Source organism: Lissotriton helveticus, chromosome 5_1 (genome assembly GCF_964261635.1).
Source record: "Lissotriton helveticus chromosome 5_1, aLisHel1.1, whole genome shotgun sequence".
In the NCBI taxonomy this organism is placed as follows: Eukaryota; Metazoa; Chordata; class Amphibia; order Caudata; family Salamandridae; genus Lissotriton; species Lissotriton helveticus.
This window is the reverse complement of record NC_136065.1, coordinates 308,494,752-308,511,348: the sequence shown is the minus strand read 5'-3', so window position 1 is coordinate 308,511,348 and position 16,597 is coordinate 308,494,752. Positions and strand designations below refer to the sequence as shown.

Here is a 16,597-nt window from a genome sequence, read left to right as displayed (position 1 = left end):
CGATGGAATTGAGGTGGCATGGGTGGAGGGCTAGTATCGAAGGGGAGGGAATCACCCTTTCGGACTATCTGCAAAACCCATCTGTCCGAAGTGATGTTGAGCCAGTGGGGGAGGTGATAGCGAATACTACTACCCACTGGCGATTGATGGACATAAAAGGTCGGTCTAGGAGGGTTTGGAGGCTGCTGTAGAGGGGGAACTGGTGGACTGGCACACCCGCTGGTCCCCTGTCCCACGGTGGTGGGATCTACGTCCCTGACCACGCAGAGGCTGGACAGCTTGCGCAGGCTTGTGGCTCTGGTCGGAACGGGGCGGGGCACCCCTTCCGTAACCACAAAAGGGGTAAAAAGCAGACTGCGCTGGGCAGGAGGTGGAAGCGAGGCCTAAGGATCTGACTGTAGCCCTAGAATCCTTTAAGCGCTCGAGAGTGTTGTCTGCCTTGTCGCCTAACAGGCGATGGCCATCCAAGGGCATGACCAAAAAGCGTTCCTTGGACATCAACGGAGACGCCAATGGACCTCAACAAAGTGTGACGTCTCAGTGCTACCGACATGAAAATCGTCCTGCCCAGTGAGTCGGCAGGGTCCAGTAAACACCGGATGCGAACTTCGCGGCATCTATCCTGTTGGCAACAGCACAGGAGAGCACGGCCCGGGCCTCCTCCAGGCACTGTGGCAGCACCTGCACAACTGTGTCCCACACCGAGTGGGAGTAACGGTCCAATAGACATGCAGTGTTCACAGACCGTAGTCCCAAGCTGGAGGAAGAAAACATCTTCCCAAGGTGGTCCAGCTTTTTGGATTCCCCATCAGGTGGTATGTTAGGGAATGTGCCTTTGGACCTAGAGGCTTGGACTACCAAGCTCTCTGGGGTAGGATGGAAAGAGGAAAATGGGGTCGCCAGGGGCCGGGCTGTGGCATCGGGCAATCATCCTGTCCACAGGAGCCCCTGTGTTGGGCTTGGACCAAGTGCCCAAAAGAATGTCCGTAAGGGCCTCATTGAACCGCAGCAGGGGCACATTGAACGGCAGCAGAGGCTCCGAAGAGGCCGCTGCCGGCTGAAGCACCTCGGTCAGGAGGTTAGTCCTAACCACCATCGTAGGAAGTTCGAGGTTTAGGGCCTCGGCTGCCCTATGCAACACCACCTCATAAGACACACCCTCCTCAGTAGGGAAGAAAGCATGCCAAGGTCTGCAGAGGTATCCAGGCCACTGGCATCACCCAACTCCTCTCTCCAGTCCGGTACCTCTGACTTGTCTGCAAGAGGGTCCACAGACCCCTCCCAGTCCTCCTCACCCTCTCCTTGTAGCCATTCAGGGTGGTAGGAAATATCAGGGGAGAAGAGGGGTACAAAAGTACCTGTCGGCACCGATCCAGACATCGGTCCGGCGCCGTGTCCCCATCGAGGTGGAGACGAGGGCCGACACTGGCTGGGGGCACGGCAGATGCCTGCTGGGGGCACAACCGGTGTCAGAGGTGTCCTCCCTGGATTCGGTGCTGGAGGAGGTGTGACTAGGTCGACCAGCGCTGATCTGGATCCAGGCCTGGATCCTTGGGGGCACTGCGGCGCCAGAGCCGAATCCACTGGCATCAAAGGCCTAGAGCCCCCAGCTGAGTATGCGGGCCCTAAGGCGCGCCGGCTGAGTCTGGCTTGCAGAAGATTGAGTGCAACACTTCGTAAAAGCTTCAAAGTAGGGCAGGCGACGCTCCGGTCCTCGGAAAGGCCGGAGTCGACCCAACAGGCTCGGCGAGCAGAGCCGGACGACTACCTTCCGCTTCCCATGGCGCGTCAGCGTACGGACCGACGGGGAAACCCGAAGACTTCGATGAAAAATGATGGTGGTGGGAGCTCCGTGATCGCACCTGCAACCTCCCTTCCGACCGGGACCTCGAACGGCGTGGATTGCCGGGCCTCTAGAAGCTTTCGGGACTGCTCCCGCAAAGATTTTGGGTTCATGGCCCGGCAGTCTGAGCACGAATGTGGGTTGTGGTCGCGCTCCAGGCACCAAAGGCACACGAGGTGCAGGTCCGTGACCGACATCAATTTGTGGCAGGAGTGTCAAGCCTTGAAGGCGGTCCGACGTGACATCCCTCCATCCACCAGGAGTCGATCAACTAAAAAAAGATGACGACAAAAGTCACAAAAACAGAGTTAAAAAGTGACTCAAGTTACCGCTCTCAGCGGATCTGGCTGGCGCGGAAAAAGAAAGAACTGACGTCAGCATACAAGGCCGGCGTCTAAGTAGATACCGCAATGTCATTCTGGCGAGCACGATGCCAGCGACGAACGTGGAGTCGACCGACGCCTCCTATTGACACGCAGGGGTACTGCTGAGGAAAAATTCTCCGGATCCAGTCTGACGCCTGGGGGTAATTCTAAAGTGAGGAATCCATAACTAATGGTCTCTTTCAGATATGAAGGATGAAGCAGTTATGCAAATGATGAATACTGACACCGATGGATGGGGAGAGGAGGAAAAGTGAATGGTTGAACAAGTGTTCAAAGGTTGGATTGAGAAAGCAAATAAAAAGGGACACCGCTGTGAACGGATGCACAACCATTTTGCATCACTTTCCGTAGTTTATTCTTGTCTTGCCTTTTGTGTAATAAATCTTCCTTTCATGTCCACTTTGAGACATGAGAAACTGTGTGCGCAGATAACTGTTTCTATCTATGTGCCACACCCAGTATGAGTTATCTGCACCTGTCAAGGGAAGCAGAACATTTTAACCACATGCTTATGTGAATATGAGCTGCTACCAACCATGTGGCTGTTGACTGCCCTTTCTGACATGCTATGTATGAATAATGGGAAAATCCAGTTTGAAATATTTTATGAAAGACTATAAATAACGTAAGCTGGATGCATCCAGCAGAGCTTGTTCAAAGCGCCTGGCTTCACATCTCTTAGTTTGAACTTGCAATAAACGGTCTCCCCGATTGCGACTGTTTTGCTTTCTCATTTGCAGAACCAGAGTTTGTGCATTTCCAGCAAAAAGCCCACTAGATACCAGAGATTTTTAAAATGTTTTTTAAAGATAAAATAGGTGGGGAGGCGGCCCTCACAGGCATTGGGCCTAGCCGCCACCCACCCAAATAACCCCCAGCAATCTTTCTGCCCCCTATTGGGGCAGATAGGAGGTGTTTTCCTCCAATCTGTCCCTGAAAGCCCACTAGACCACCGGGCATTTTATTTGGAGAGGGAGCAGCCCCCTAGCAACAGGCTAGTTCTTCCCCCATCCCCAGGCCCAAAAGTATTTCTAACACCCCATGCCCGAGCAGATTGGAGGTTCTTACCTCGAATCTGCCCTGGCGGAGAGGGGGGTGGAAAGCTCACTGGACCGCAGAGACTATTTATTTTAATGGCACAATGGGTTGTGGCAGCCCTCCTAGGCATTGGGCCTTGCCTCCACCCACATAACCCCCAAATTCTTTCTGCCACCGCTGGGGGACGATAGATGTTAGATAGCATTTGTATTGGGACAAGTGGGAGAACGCAAAGTGGTAGGAATCTTGTGGATTCCTGCTGATTCCAGAAGTTTACGTCACAGAAATGCCATGAAAATGTACAATTCTAGGCAAAGTTTGCGGTTGCAGGGCATTGTGCGCAGGAAAACCTTGTTGGATGCATGTGAGGCACACCACAGTGGGTGTCTATTTTTCAGAAATGTCTGGATTTTGATTCCCTGGGTGGCAGTAGATCCCGGGGCAAACAAAACGCCGCTACCCCATTGCTAAATCAGATCATTTGTGACAGGAAATGTTGATATTTCAGTATTGTATTTTGGGGCCTTTCCTGTTGCAGGCTAGGTCTACCCACACAAGTGAGGTACCATTTTTATTGGGAGACTTGCTGTAATGCTGGGTGGGAGGAAATGTGTGGCTATCCGCAGATTCCAGACGTTTTCCTCACAGGCCTACCCACACAAGTGAAGTACCACTTTTATCGGGAGACATGTGGAAGTACAGAATAGTATAACACTTGTTTTGACCAATTCTATCTCTCTGCATTTGTGCCTTCCAAAAGTAAAGCAATGTGCAAGAAAGACTACATTTTGATAAATGTCCTCGGAATCAGATGGTAGTATGGGTACCCACAAATTCACAGATATACAAATAACCACTGAACTCTATTGGTGTCTATATCAGAAATACATAGATCTCCTTGACACACATTTTTTACTCCCTTATATTTTACCATATGAATTGCTCTATACCCAGTACACAACAAAAAACCATTGTAAGGTGCAGTTCAGCTGTTGGCTTCTGGGTGCCTTGGGTTCTAGGAGAACCTACAAACCCTATATATCCTCACAACCAGAAGCGTCTAGCGAAAGCGTAATGGGATACGCATTTGCAATTTGGCAATTGTGACAAGAAGTTGCAAATTAAAATGTCACAAATGGCTGTTTTTGCTACTCATTTTTAATTTCTTTTGTTTCAACCGTCAGTTTATTGGGGAAAACATTGAGATCTCTACACAAATTACCCCTTGGTGAAGCTAGACTGTTGTCTACTTTTCAGAAATCAGTAGCTTTCCGGGATCATTTATGGGTTTCACCCTTGTTTCAATCACAAAATGGAAGCAGGTTGAAAGCATAAAACTTTCGAAAAACTGGCTACCGCTTTGAAAAATGGCAAAACTGTGGTCATTTTTTAAATTTAGTTCTGGGTTTTCCGGTTATCCAGGAAAATGGTGACTTTAGCATAGCAAACCTTTCGTTCAGGGAGGCAGGGTGTGTGCAAATTTGGCATGGATACCTTATGTGGAAAATGTTGTTGAGACCTAACCGCGAACTATCCCAAGTAGCCAAAAAAGGACTTCGCATTCAAGGGGGAAAAGGCCTAGCAGCGAAAGGGTTAAGGTTGCTTTTTTAAGTGTTTAGATTTGCTTACATCAATCACATGGTTTTGTATTTTATGTTGTCAAGCCTCAGGTGACCTGTTTAGGACACAAGCAACCGGAGTAATTGTTGAAGTTATCTTTCAGTTCCCCATAGAAGCTGCCCATGTCCCTCTCAACAGTAGTGGCATGGAACAGGGATTCTCCACTTGCCTTCTGAGGACTTCTCCGATAGTAAGCAGGTAGGTAAAGCCTTAAACAATTTGTCACTCCTGAGTGAGTCTAGGACTCGAAGTGTTGTCATTCTCTAACAAAGACAGCACAATGCTCAGTGAAAGAAGAATAAGTAGAATAAACGAAATAGTTGACATATCCTTTGTTTATTTGGTGTGACTCCGAGATGTTCCAGGGGTGCAAGCTGGTGCAGGCACAAACACATGAAGGAGCACTCAAAGCTACACCGACATTGTATATCCTACAGTTTTGTGGAAAAAGCGGTTGCACGCACATTGCTGTCGAGGCAGAACACCTATCTTCTTGCCGTACCCAGACCGAAACTGCTGTTGTCCGATCATCAATTAACATCATTTATATGTTTACTGCCTCGTTCGGTGTCAGGCTCGTGTTCATTCACCCTGCGGAAGCAGTGTGGACGGAGGGAATATAGGATGGACTTCAATAATGAAGGATCTTTGGCAGGGAGGGTTGGGAATGTGAGGGAAAATCTGCGGAAGGATGTGAGACCAAGAAAATACACGCAATCCTATAGAGTGATGAAAACAAAGAAGAAAAAGTTAGTACCCTACTGTGGGGCTGATGAAGGATGCCAATCATTTTATTAAAAGTTTGGTAAACAGGCTATGCTCCAGGGGAGGTATAACCACAAGAAGAGGAAGGCAAGCCATTGAATAACAAGCAAGTAAATGAGTGACAATGAAGCCAACAAAGGGTACTCAATGGGCCCTTAAATGTTCTTGTTAGGCTCACAATACGATTATCGCAACCAGATAGCTGTGCTGTCTGGTAGGCTCAATCTAAAGAACAAAGTGGAAATTGCCTTAGCTAGGGAAACATATAAAAACAAACAAAATGGAGTTTTATTCTTGTGGGGGAAAGACGCTTAAAGAAATTCTTATACAAATGGTACTAACATCTTACACAAACCTTTCTGAATGTTTGATCTGGGGCACATTAGGCAAGTGTTTCTGCCATATTTAAACCAATGCAGCAGAATATAGAAAGGTTTTACAGTTAAGTGGTGTTCAATTTCTCCAGAAATGCAAGGCTGTCTCCTAACGAAGAGGTTGGTCAAGTGTATTGATGAAGTCATTAAAACCGCTGACTAGATCATTTGAAAAGGCAGGGCTCAGAGTACATGTTTCAATGTGCTGAATACTCAAAAACACAGAGGAAGATTTGGGACATTACAGAGCAGCATCCTATTCAACACTGGGCAGGAGCATGTTCTATGAAACACCTAGAGCGAAAAGGACCTATTCACAGACTGTTCAATTAGGGTAATCCGACTTTCTCTACTGCCGTTCCCGATTAAGACTGAACTATCCACATGATTTCTGGCCCCTCACATTAGCACCACCAAACCTCTTTCAGAGATGAAAGCATTTTTCCCCAGGGATGAGGGAAGTGCAAAATTACCCAACCCAAAGCAATGAAGACAGTTACCAATATTATAATAATCAGATTGATGCTTAAATGACATGGCAAACCCCCTTTTCCAGAGAAGTTTCCCAGAAATCCCCAGAATCAAATACGTTAACTTGGGATGACTGGATGAAGGCAATTCACCATTCCGACACACCACCCTGTCCCCAGAAGGTAGACATTTTGTAACGGCAAAGTGGATGCAGAAAGGTGAAGGTGACCTCAGACACATCCATTCTGCTGGATATGGTGTCTGGTCTATGAGTGTGTCTTCAAGTAGACACGAGGGACAGCACAATTCGAACCAGATATTGAAAAGGGTCACAAACATGCACTGAATATACAAATGATTGCTGCAACGTGTTCATCAATTGCTTTGTTATATTTTTTAATTGGTGGGTGTCTACATAATATGTTTTAGGTTAAGTGCGTGGTTTATGTACAGTGCATATGATTTTTCATAAACTGTAACAATACTTTGTAGAATTCAATATATTGCTGTAGTAGGTATATAAAAGGGGCCTCTCTGGGGTGTTCTCACCCCAGTGATTGCGGCTAACAAGAAGTGCTTATTTGCTGCACAGCTTGAAGTAAAGGGGTCTGAACAAGCATTGTGCTTCCTTTTTTCACTGGGAAGTATTTGCATCACCTCTTATTGGCCTCTAGGTGGATTTTGTAAGCAACATTCCTTAGGGAAACAGTTTCGTTCAACAGGTTTACATCCAGAGATTCTGTGCAAAAAATATAAACCTGCTATAGTCTTTAAAATCCTCCATGAAAAATCTACCTTCAATTAAACTTTTACTTACTTTCATCCCTTATTTTTTTAATGCACCTGTGTTTCCCTTCTACCTACCTTTCTTGAATATAAACTGCTCTAAATTTCCCTGGTTTAAGCTATTTTTGGAAACCATAATATCATCCATCAATTCCTGCAAGCATTTGCTTTTCACATAGCTTCCTCTAAGGATCACATCTATGTCAACAAAGTACCACAAAGAAACTAGAGTAAATGCATGGTATGAGCATGCAAAACTAACCCCAATAACTAATGGACGGAGTGCGAACTACTTTGCCTTACGGGTAGCGTGCTACCTGCCGTACAGTGCTTCAACACCTAGTCAGGGCTAGCATGTGCTATATAAATGCAATTTAAACAATCCTACTACTTGGAGCCCAATCCAAGGGCCTGCCGACTGAACTACTTCACATAATACATTTCACTTTAAAGATGTAAGTTAATAGCTTTTCATTTATAGATGTTACCTTTCACAAAAACGAGCATAGTGTGAAATGGACCAGCGTGTCTCGTTGATTAAATACATCTTTCGCTAGCTGACTGCATTAGGGAATAGCTGCATTAAGTGCCTGGTATGAATTGTCATTTTAAAGTAGTCAAGAAATATTGTTTTTAAACCTTACTCAGACTTTTGCAATACAGGCCCTTTCACCAAAATCACTAGCAGAACTTATAGATTACACGTGCAAAAGATTTTTCACTAAAACATGTTACCATTGCCTTGCTTACACTTAATATTCCCTCTCAAATTCACAATGGATTTTCAAACAATGGTCATTACAGTTACCTAATCTATTTACCTGTCATAATAGCATGTGTTTTCCAACAAGTATTTACACTCCATACAAGCAGTTACTGCAGCTCTTATGCATGGCAGAAAGTTCATGCTCACACAAACTACCTTTTGCATGCTTGAACATTGGATTCTTAACGAACTGCATCAGACTCCAGGCCAGAGCATTTCCCGACCGATGGCATCTTATGCAGACTAATCTCCATTTCAAGGACACTTACCTGGTTTCTGGATTGTACCCCAAGATGTAGAAAAATGAATCAATTCGGGCTTTGAACTCACGAGCAGCAAATATATCAGAAAAGTGAGAGATGTTACATTTTCCCCTGCAAGCAAATGAGAGAAAAACACTGTCAGTTCTGCAATCTGCCAGGAAGCAAAGTCAAGACAAACCTGTTACCTTTGGTGCGGTCTTTCTGGTGGATAAGAACAATAGTTACTTACCTGTAGACTGGGGTTCTCCAGTATTGGTGTCTTTCATAGATTCAGATGCTTGAATAATTCCCCGTCGAAGTGGGAGTCCCACGGTACATAAAATAGTAGTAGAAACATATATACGTAAAGTACCCACATATATACATAAATATATATATGCATAAATATATAAAAGATATCAAAATATATCCAAAAGAAATAAAACCTTAAAGTACCATAGAACAACATTAGCCCATAGAAAGCATTGAGGGAGAGTTCACTTTAGCAACATATCAATGTCATTATAATAGTCCAAACTCCAGCCAATCAGGCTGCAACACCCTCTAGAACCTTCTCCTCAGAAGCTCAAGCCCTCAGATTTTCTACCGCACGTCGTGTGAAGGGAGTCTCCCTGAGCTCTGCTCAGTTTCTTCATTCTTCCAACTATCCATCTTCTACAAACATGTCTTCTACAAAGAAATCTTTATTCAGGCCTTGTTCTGTCTGTGGTAAACTTCACCTTTTCCATGAAGACCCACATAAAAAATGCATCTACTGCCTATACCCGGATCTTAAGGTGAGGAGTTGCAAGATTTGCAGAACTTTTTCTTCCAAGACCCTAAAGGACAGAGAGGCCCATCTCCTTCTGTGGCTACAAAGGTTGAAGACTTCAGACAACTCAGTGTCTCATATTGAGAGTGTGTCTTCCTGCCATTCTAAGACCTCTCTGAAGCGTGGGTCAGAGACCGAGCTTCCTTCTCCATTTCTTAAAAGGAAGAAGCTTGTGGACGCTCCCAAGTCCGTCTCCCCACAGGATCTGCCGGCCTCTACACCTACAAGACCTGGTTCTCTGGCGTCGCAGTCCCATTCTGTGCCCTCGTCATCTAAAACGAGTGCCAGCTAGTCGACGAGCTCGTCGTCGACGACTAGATCCGTCGACGTTGTGCCTACTTCGAAGACCTGTTCCATGTCGACGACTACGTCTGCATCGTCGACGACACTCCAAGAAGCCAGGCCTATATCGTCCATTGTGAAGATCTCGTCGACGGCGAAGAAACCGGTCTCGTCGACGGCCTTACCAAAACGTCACCAGTCGAGGTAGACTTCGTCGACGCGTCATTCGTCGACACTACCAGCTTCGTCGACGGTAGCCTCGTCGACATCCACACTCCAAGAAGCCAGGCCTATATCGTCCACTGGGAAGATCCCGTTGACGGCGAAGAAACCTGTCTCGTCGATGGCCTTACCAAAACGTCACCAGTCGACGAAGGCTTCGTCGACGCGTCATTCGTCGACACTACGAGCTTTGTCGACGGTAGCCTCGTCGACATCCATCTCGACACCAACTCTCAAGTCTAAGTTGGCCTGGGCCAACTCTTTTCTCAGTTGCAAAATTCAGGTTGCTGGTGTCACCATTCGAAAAATTATGTAGCCCGTAGTGAACACTCACGTCCTTCCTGCACAGTGCAGGAAGGACGTGCGTGTTCACTACGGGCTACGCTTCCCTGGAAGTCTTAACTTATTACGGTTGGACCGAAGATAGTGGTGCTGGGCACTTAGAAGGTTGTACAGTGGCTATTTTCTCAAGACTGTTCAAATACATAACTTTTGACATAATTTTTCGAATGGTGACACCAGCAACCTGAATTTTGCAACTCTGAGAAAAGAGATGGCCCAGATCAACTTAGACTTGAGAGCTGGTGTACAGAACTCTATCACAGATCACGGGATTGGAACATATTTGTTCCACCTTATAAGCTACATTGTAACCACTGGCAAATGAATTGCCCATTAGAGTACCAGATTGTTAATTGACCATTGGGGTGCTATCTACGGGACATCAGGATTATTATATTACTTTGAGCCCGTGAGACCTCAGAAAAACAGTGGTGATTTTGAAAGTTCAATTGTATGTATGACCAGGCTTGGTCAATACACGGTCCTGCTGTAATTGATACTTACGTTTATGCCTTGAAAAAGTCTTTGAAAAAGACGAAACACATGTCGGCAAGTCGTGTGCTGGGAGTTTTTTACGAAAATATTAATTTTGAAATAAAGGCTACTGAACAGCAAGATATTTGATGGTTCTGGATTCTCAATTTTGGACTATTATTGTTGAAATTGTCTCTAAGTGGAGTTAATGGGATTATTACCCATAGATGTGATACACATGCTAACGACTAAATAATGATAAGTGGTGTGCTGTTAAAGCCCTAGGTTTTCTTCTAATAAAGAAAAGAACCAGGGAAAGAGTGCAAATAGAGGGTCAACTTGTTTATCTTTACACCATGCTACAAAATTGATCCAATGGCAGGGGTATATCATATTGGTGGAGAGACACCTGGCTACCAAGATAACATTGCAGACTGAGCGGAAAGTCACAAGCTGTCAACTGTCGCTACTCAATCTCTATGCATAAAGGAAAGGCGTTTTCATGTTGGGTGCAGATCCTTGCCCTCTTGCTGCTACAGAAGATCCTTCCGAAGAATCAGCCTGACCAGAGGACCCGTGCTCATGCTCAAAAGCAGGGATACCAGACTATCTGTGTTCAATCTGCAGCCACAAGAATGGCTTGGGCCCATTTGTTCCTGATCTTCGAGAACTCTAGGCAGAAGTGGCATTAGCGCAAAGATGTACAGAAGGCCTGAGCTCCACTCAAAGTGAAAAGTATCTCTGAAGGAGAGCCGCCTTGGAAACTCTAGTGCGCAAAACTGCTGCCATTGAGTGTTCGACTGAGCTGAACAGATCTAACCAAGGCTCTCCCCATTCTCGGAAGAGACTTTTGCACCACCTACCGATAAGACAGTCCTCAGATCTGCATCAGAAGTTCCATCCTTGTCTTCTTCGACAAAGTTTTCCTCCTCTTCCCTTGAGAGAACCAGGTATCTTAAGGTTGGAGACATTTGTAGTCCCTGCATGTTGTGATGGGCATGTCTCTGTCACTCTCACCCTTTTCAACGTGAACACAAAGCAGGCATTGCAGTCTTGACTTTGGTGCTCAACGGGCAGACAGAGGTTGCAGACCGGGTGTTTGTGCTTCTGCGAGAACTTGTGGTGGCAATTCTTGCAGAACTGAAATGGTGATTTCTCCATTAGGCTGCACAGAGAACCCCCTGAATGGACATTCTCAAAATCTGCCAATGAAATTTGTCTCCTTCCTCCAAATTCTCTTCCGCTACCTCTTAGTCGGTATTACCTAATTTCAGTAAACTTTTAAGCGAACTTCTTCCTCGTATTGGAGATCCTTGTAGTATTCATGTTACATCTATCAATGTTTGTTTAAGAATGCTACAGAACCTTTTCTCTAGGGGCTTCTAATGGAATCTTCTCTGTGTGGGGAGATTCTCAGATTGACAGTTATTGCTACTTGAATTGCCTGTAAGATGAGTCTCTGCCCGGGAGACCAGTTATTTAAATAAATTAATTTAAATTAATTTGACGTCATTTATCATTACGACATCATTTTTCTGGCGACGATTGCTGGACTCCACACGGACCCACGAGTACATTTCAGCCGTTTTCTTTTGGAAGCAACAAGCAAAGCTGTACCTGAAAAAGACGCTGTAGATCCTGGCGCTTGTAAAGATTTTTCGCCTTTGCCGACGTGCCTGACAATCGGATGTCTACTTTAGCGGAAGGAGTACAGCGCCGACAAGTAAGAGAATGAGCGTTCCTCACTCATTTCATCAACACACGGAGTTCCGGTAAGCCACGAATGTGTGTTGCTTTGGGCAGACATAAATAGAGACTAATTCTTTTAAACAGTTGGGGGCAGAGCGCTTCTACGGACGATCGAGTGGCGCTGGAACGCATGGTTGCTGGTGTGCGTCCCAGCAACTGTAATTACGTTGAGCAACGTAAGTGACGTAAGCGACATCACGAACTGGAGCGTGTCGGCACGCGTGCGTTTCACTGTTGAAACGCAAACGTTACTCTGCATTCTACATCCCGATTTAGCTTGTGGAACAGCTGTCATTGTTCCTTGACGTTCTATAAAGGTTTCACAACTTTCTTCTCACAGAAACAACGTCATAAAGGCCTATTGAGTCACAATAGAGACTGGAGCATTTTCTCACAAAAGAAACCTCACACGTGACTCTAATCAAAGTTTTCAGAGAACATATTAAACATTTTACTTTGGATCTCCTGTCTAATACCAGTTTCACACAGTGACTATACACAGACATTACTTCATTTAACCTAACTGATGACAATGCAAGCTGTTTCTCCTCCACCATTTTTAGAAACAGCTGGTGATCCACCAATAAAATGGAGGAAATGGTTTGATGGGTTCGAAACGTACCTGGGTGCAATTGGCGCAATGAAATTTCGCGCAGTACGAAAAAAGTACATTTTATTACACTCATTAGGATATGAAGGAAGGGAAATATTAAAGCATCTCCCAAACCCTGTTCAAGTTGAAGGTGATCCTCTCGATGAGTATCAAGAAACGATTAAGAAATTGCAAACTAGGTTCAATGTACAACCAAGCTTAGTAGTGCTCCGTCATAAGTTTTGGAATTTGAAGGAAGGAACATTTTCGGTAAGATTTATGTGGCACACAGGGGGTTAAACATTTTAGGTTGGTTCCACCAAGAGTTGTTTGGGATGATTCTCAGGCCGGGTACAAAAAACCAAGTGTTGGCTGTGAGAGATAGTCCTGGGATTGAAAATGTAATTAATGATTATCCACATGTATTTTCAGGAGAATTGGGGAAGATTTCTTATTTCCAACATAAAATTATTGTGAAAGGTGGAGCTTGTCCTGTAAAGCATAAACTAAGAAGCGGGCCTTTCAGTGTTAGACAGGACCTTGAGAAAGAACTTGAGTCATTATGCCAGAAAGGAATTATTGAGCCTGTGGAGTCATCTCTGTGGCTTTCTCCTTTGGTGGTAGCGAGAAAACAAAATGAGGAACTTAGAGTTTGTGTAGACCTTCGTTGCCTCAACAACGAGATTTGGGTCGATTCATTTCCCCTCCCAAATATAAATGAGTTGTCAAATTTAAAAGATGCAAACGTGTTCTCCAAGCTATATTTGGCATCAGCTTACCATCAGGTAGAGTTAACACCAGAATCTAGACCATTGACTGCTTTTATTTCTCCTTTTGGGACATACCAATATGTACGTATGCCGTTTGGGCTTGCCTCGGCGGCATCCGTTTTTCAACGGCTTATGTCTAACATGTTAAAAGGTATTGATGGTCTTTCTGATTTTCAGGATGATGTTCTCATTTTTGCACCTGACATAAGTACACCTGACACAATTTTGAGAGAAGTGTTGTCTAGGTTTCAATTGAATGGAGTGGTTTTGAGGAGAGACAAGTGTGTTTTTGGAGTGAATGAAGTTGAGTACTTAGGGCACTTAGTAAATGGAAAAGGTATTCTTCCTAAACATAGTTTGGTGGAGTCTATTGTGAGTGCAAAAGCTCCTGCTGATAAAAGTGCGTTGAAATCCTTTCTTGGATTATGCAAATTTTATTCTCGTTTTATATACAATTTTGCAAGCAAGTTGAGACCACTGTCACGCATGTTGTTGAGAGGTGTAGAGTTCAAATGGGACACTGAATGTCAGAGCGTGTTTGATTGGGTGAAACGTGAACTTAGTTCTCCTACAATTGTGAAACATTTTGACCCAAATCTCATGTGCAGACTTACTGTTGATGCATCTAATGTTGGTCTTGGGGCTATTCTTTCTAAAGTAAAGAATGGTGAGTTTAATACTATTGGTTATGCTTCCAGAGTTTTGCCTCAAACTGAAGAAAAGTATTCAGTTATTACAAAAAGGAATTATTAGCCTGTTGGTGGGCTGTCTTGAAGTTTAAGAATTTTTTATGGGGAAGGAAGTTCTGTCTCAGAACGGATCATAAACCCTTAATTTTCATTCTCAGTGGGAAAAATGTCAGAAGTTTTACTCCGAGGATTGCACGCTTATCATCCAAACTTTTGCAGTTTGATTTCTCTGTTGATTATATTCCAGGGAGCAAAAAAGGGTGTGCTGATTTTCTATCTCCTTCTTGTATTCATGAGGAATTTGAAAGTAGTGAAGAAGCAGATAAGGAACAATTTCTTGTTGCTGCAGTAGATCTACCTCAGTTATGTGCTGTGTTTGAAGATGAGTGGCGTGAAGCTCTTAAGGATGATGTGTCTTTGAAACAAGTTGTGAAGTTCATTGAGGAAGTGTGGCCTAAAGAAAGAAATCTTAATTTTGAATTTAAGACGTATTTACAAGTAGCTGATGAGCTGACCCTTGAAAGTGGGTTGGTTTTGAGAGCTGATAGGTTAATTCCCCCTGTGGTTTTAAGGAAAAGATTAATACATTTTGCGCATGAAGGTCATTTGGGTGCCACGTTAACTAAAAAAAGGGTTCGGCTTTCATTTTGGTGGCCGAACATGGACAAAGAGATTGATGACTTTGTTAAATCTTGTGTAGTTTGTTCTAGTTGTGATAAAACTTTGAAAGTAAGGACTCCACCATTGTCACAGATTGAATTGCCTTCTGGTCCATGGAATAAGTTAGGTTTAGATATCGTGGGCTCATATCATGCGTTGGATGTGTCATCTAGGTATGCTTTTGTCCTTATGGATTACTATTCTAAATGGCCGGATGTTAGGTTTGTGAAAGAGGTGTCTACTAAAGTTGTGGTGGATTTCCTTAGTGATGTTTTTCTGAAAGAGTATTTGGTTACAGACAATGGGACGCAATTTGTTGCTTCAGAGGTTGAGGATTATTTGGTCAAGCGTGGCATCAAACATCTTAAAAGTTCTTTGTATCATCCACAAACAAATGGTTCAGTAGAACGTATGAATAGAGTTTTGGGTGAGTGTATACAATGGGCTTTGCATAATAAATGTGTTGTGAGCAGTTCTGTGAGAAGTATGCTATGGTTTTATAGAACAACGCCTCACTCAACTACGGGAGTGTCGCCTTTCGAACTTTTACGTGTTCGTAAGGCTTCTACGTTTTCATGTCCGGGTTGAATGAGTAGGTGGATCAAAGGGGAAAGATGGAATGATAATGAGGTCAGGAAGCGAGTGGAAGGTGTACAATGTAAACAGAAGATATATTTTGATAAGAGAAGGAATGTGAAGGATGTGAACATTTCTTCTGGGGATTTTGTACATATTAAGAAACCTATACATGTTAAGAAAGGTTTCTCTAAATTTGGTCCTCCAATTAAAAGTCAGTGATGTCAGGAAAAAGTCTGTAAAATTAGTTAATGGGCATTGGTGGAATAAGAATCGTTTAGTGAAAAGCCATGTATCTGACGATAAGAGTCATTTGTTAATGACCAACAAGCGGAGAATGTTCTTGACAAGAATGTTATTACCAATGATGAATATTGTGCGAGACCTTTTGTCTTGAGGCGTAGTACGCGTGAGGTAAAGATTCCTAATAGGTATAGATGTTAATTATTCAGTATTGTTAAGACAAGATTTACTTAGAGTCCTTCTTCATTTTATTTTGCTCTCCTTTTTCTTTTCTTGATCTTATTTAATTTCTCTTTTCTTTTCTCATTCTTTTCTTTTGCTTTTCCATTTTTGTTTAAAGGGAAAACGTATGTAGTATTCATGTTACATCTATCAATGTTTGTTTAAGAATGCTTATAGAATGCTACATAACCTTATCTCTAGGGGCTTCTAATGGAATCTTCTCTGTGTGGGTAGATTCTCAGTTTGTCAGTTATTGCTACTTGAATTGCCTGTAAGATGAGCCTCTGCCCGGGAGTCCAGTTATTTAAATAAATCAATTTAAATTAATTTGATGTCATTGATCATTACGACAATCATTCAGCAAGCATCAAGACCAAACAGTGGGAAAAAAGAATCTGAAGATTGCGACCAAAGGTGGAAGCTTCCATAGGAAGCAATATGATGTCACAAGAGACACCAAATGGGGGGGTCCATTGACGCCCACCACTAACAATAAGCAAAAATAGATGGGCTCCGAAAAGAGTGGAGAATTCCAGACCCACCCACTAGATGGCAGGATAATGCACAAAATGTGAATCCAGATAAGGTTCACACTGCAAAACTGCATCCTAGGCCAAGAAAAGATTGTGCGGTTTTCTGGCCGGGGTGGCTGG

The 16,597-nt window shown here is 44.0% G+C and overlaps 1 protein-coding gene across 18 annotated transcripts in view; it reads right to left on the bottom strand.

The window, feature by feature from the left end:
- Window positions 1-16,597, bottom strand: part of RERE (arginine-glutamic acid dipeptide repeats) — a 1,170,479-nt gene that overhangs the window by 517,066 nt on the left and 636,816 nt on the right. For all 18 annotated transcript variants that reach the window (XM_078642320.1, XM_078642327.1, XM_078642330.1 and 15 more), the window contains one exon: window positions 8,319-8,423. In XM_078642320.1, coding sequence (XP_078498446.1) covers window positions 8,319-8,423 — 105 coding nt within the window. The remainder of the gene's footprint in view (window positions 1-8,318; window positions 8,424-16,597) is intronic.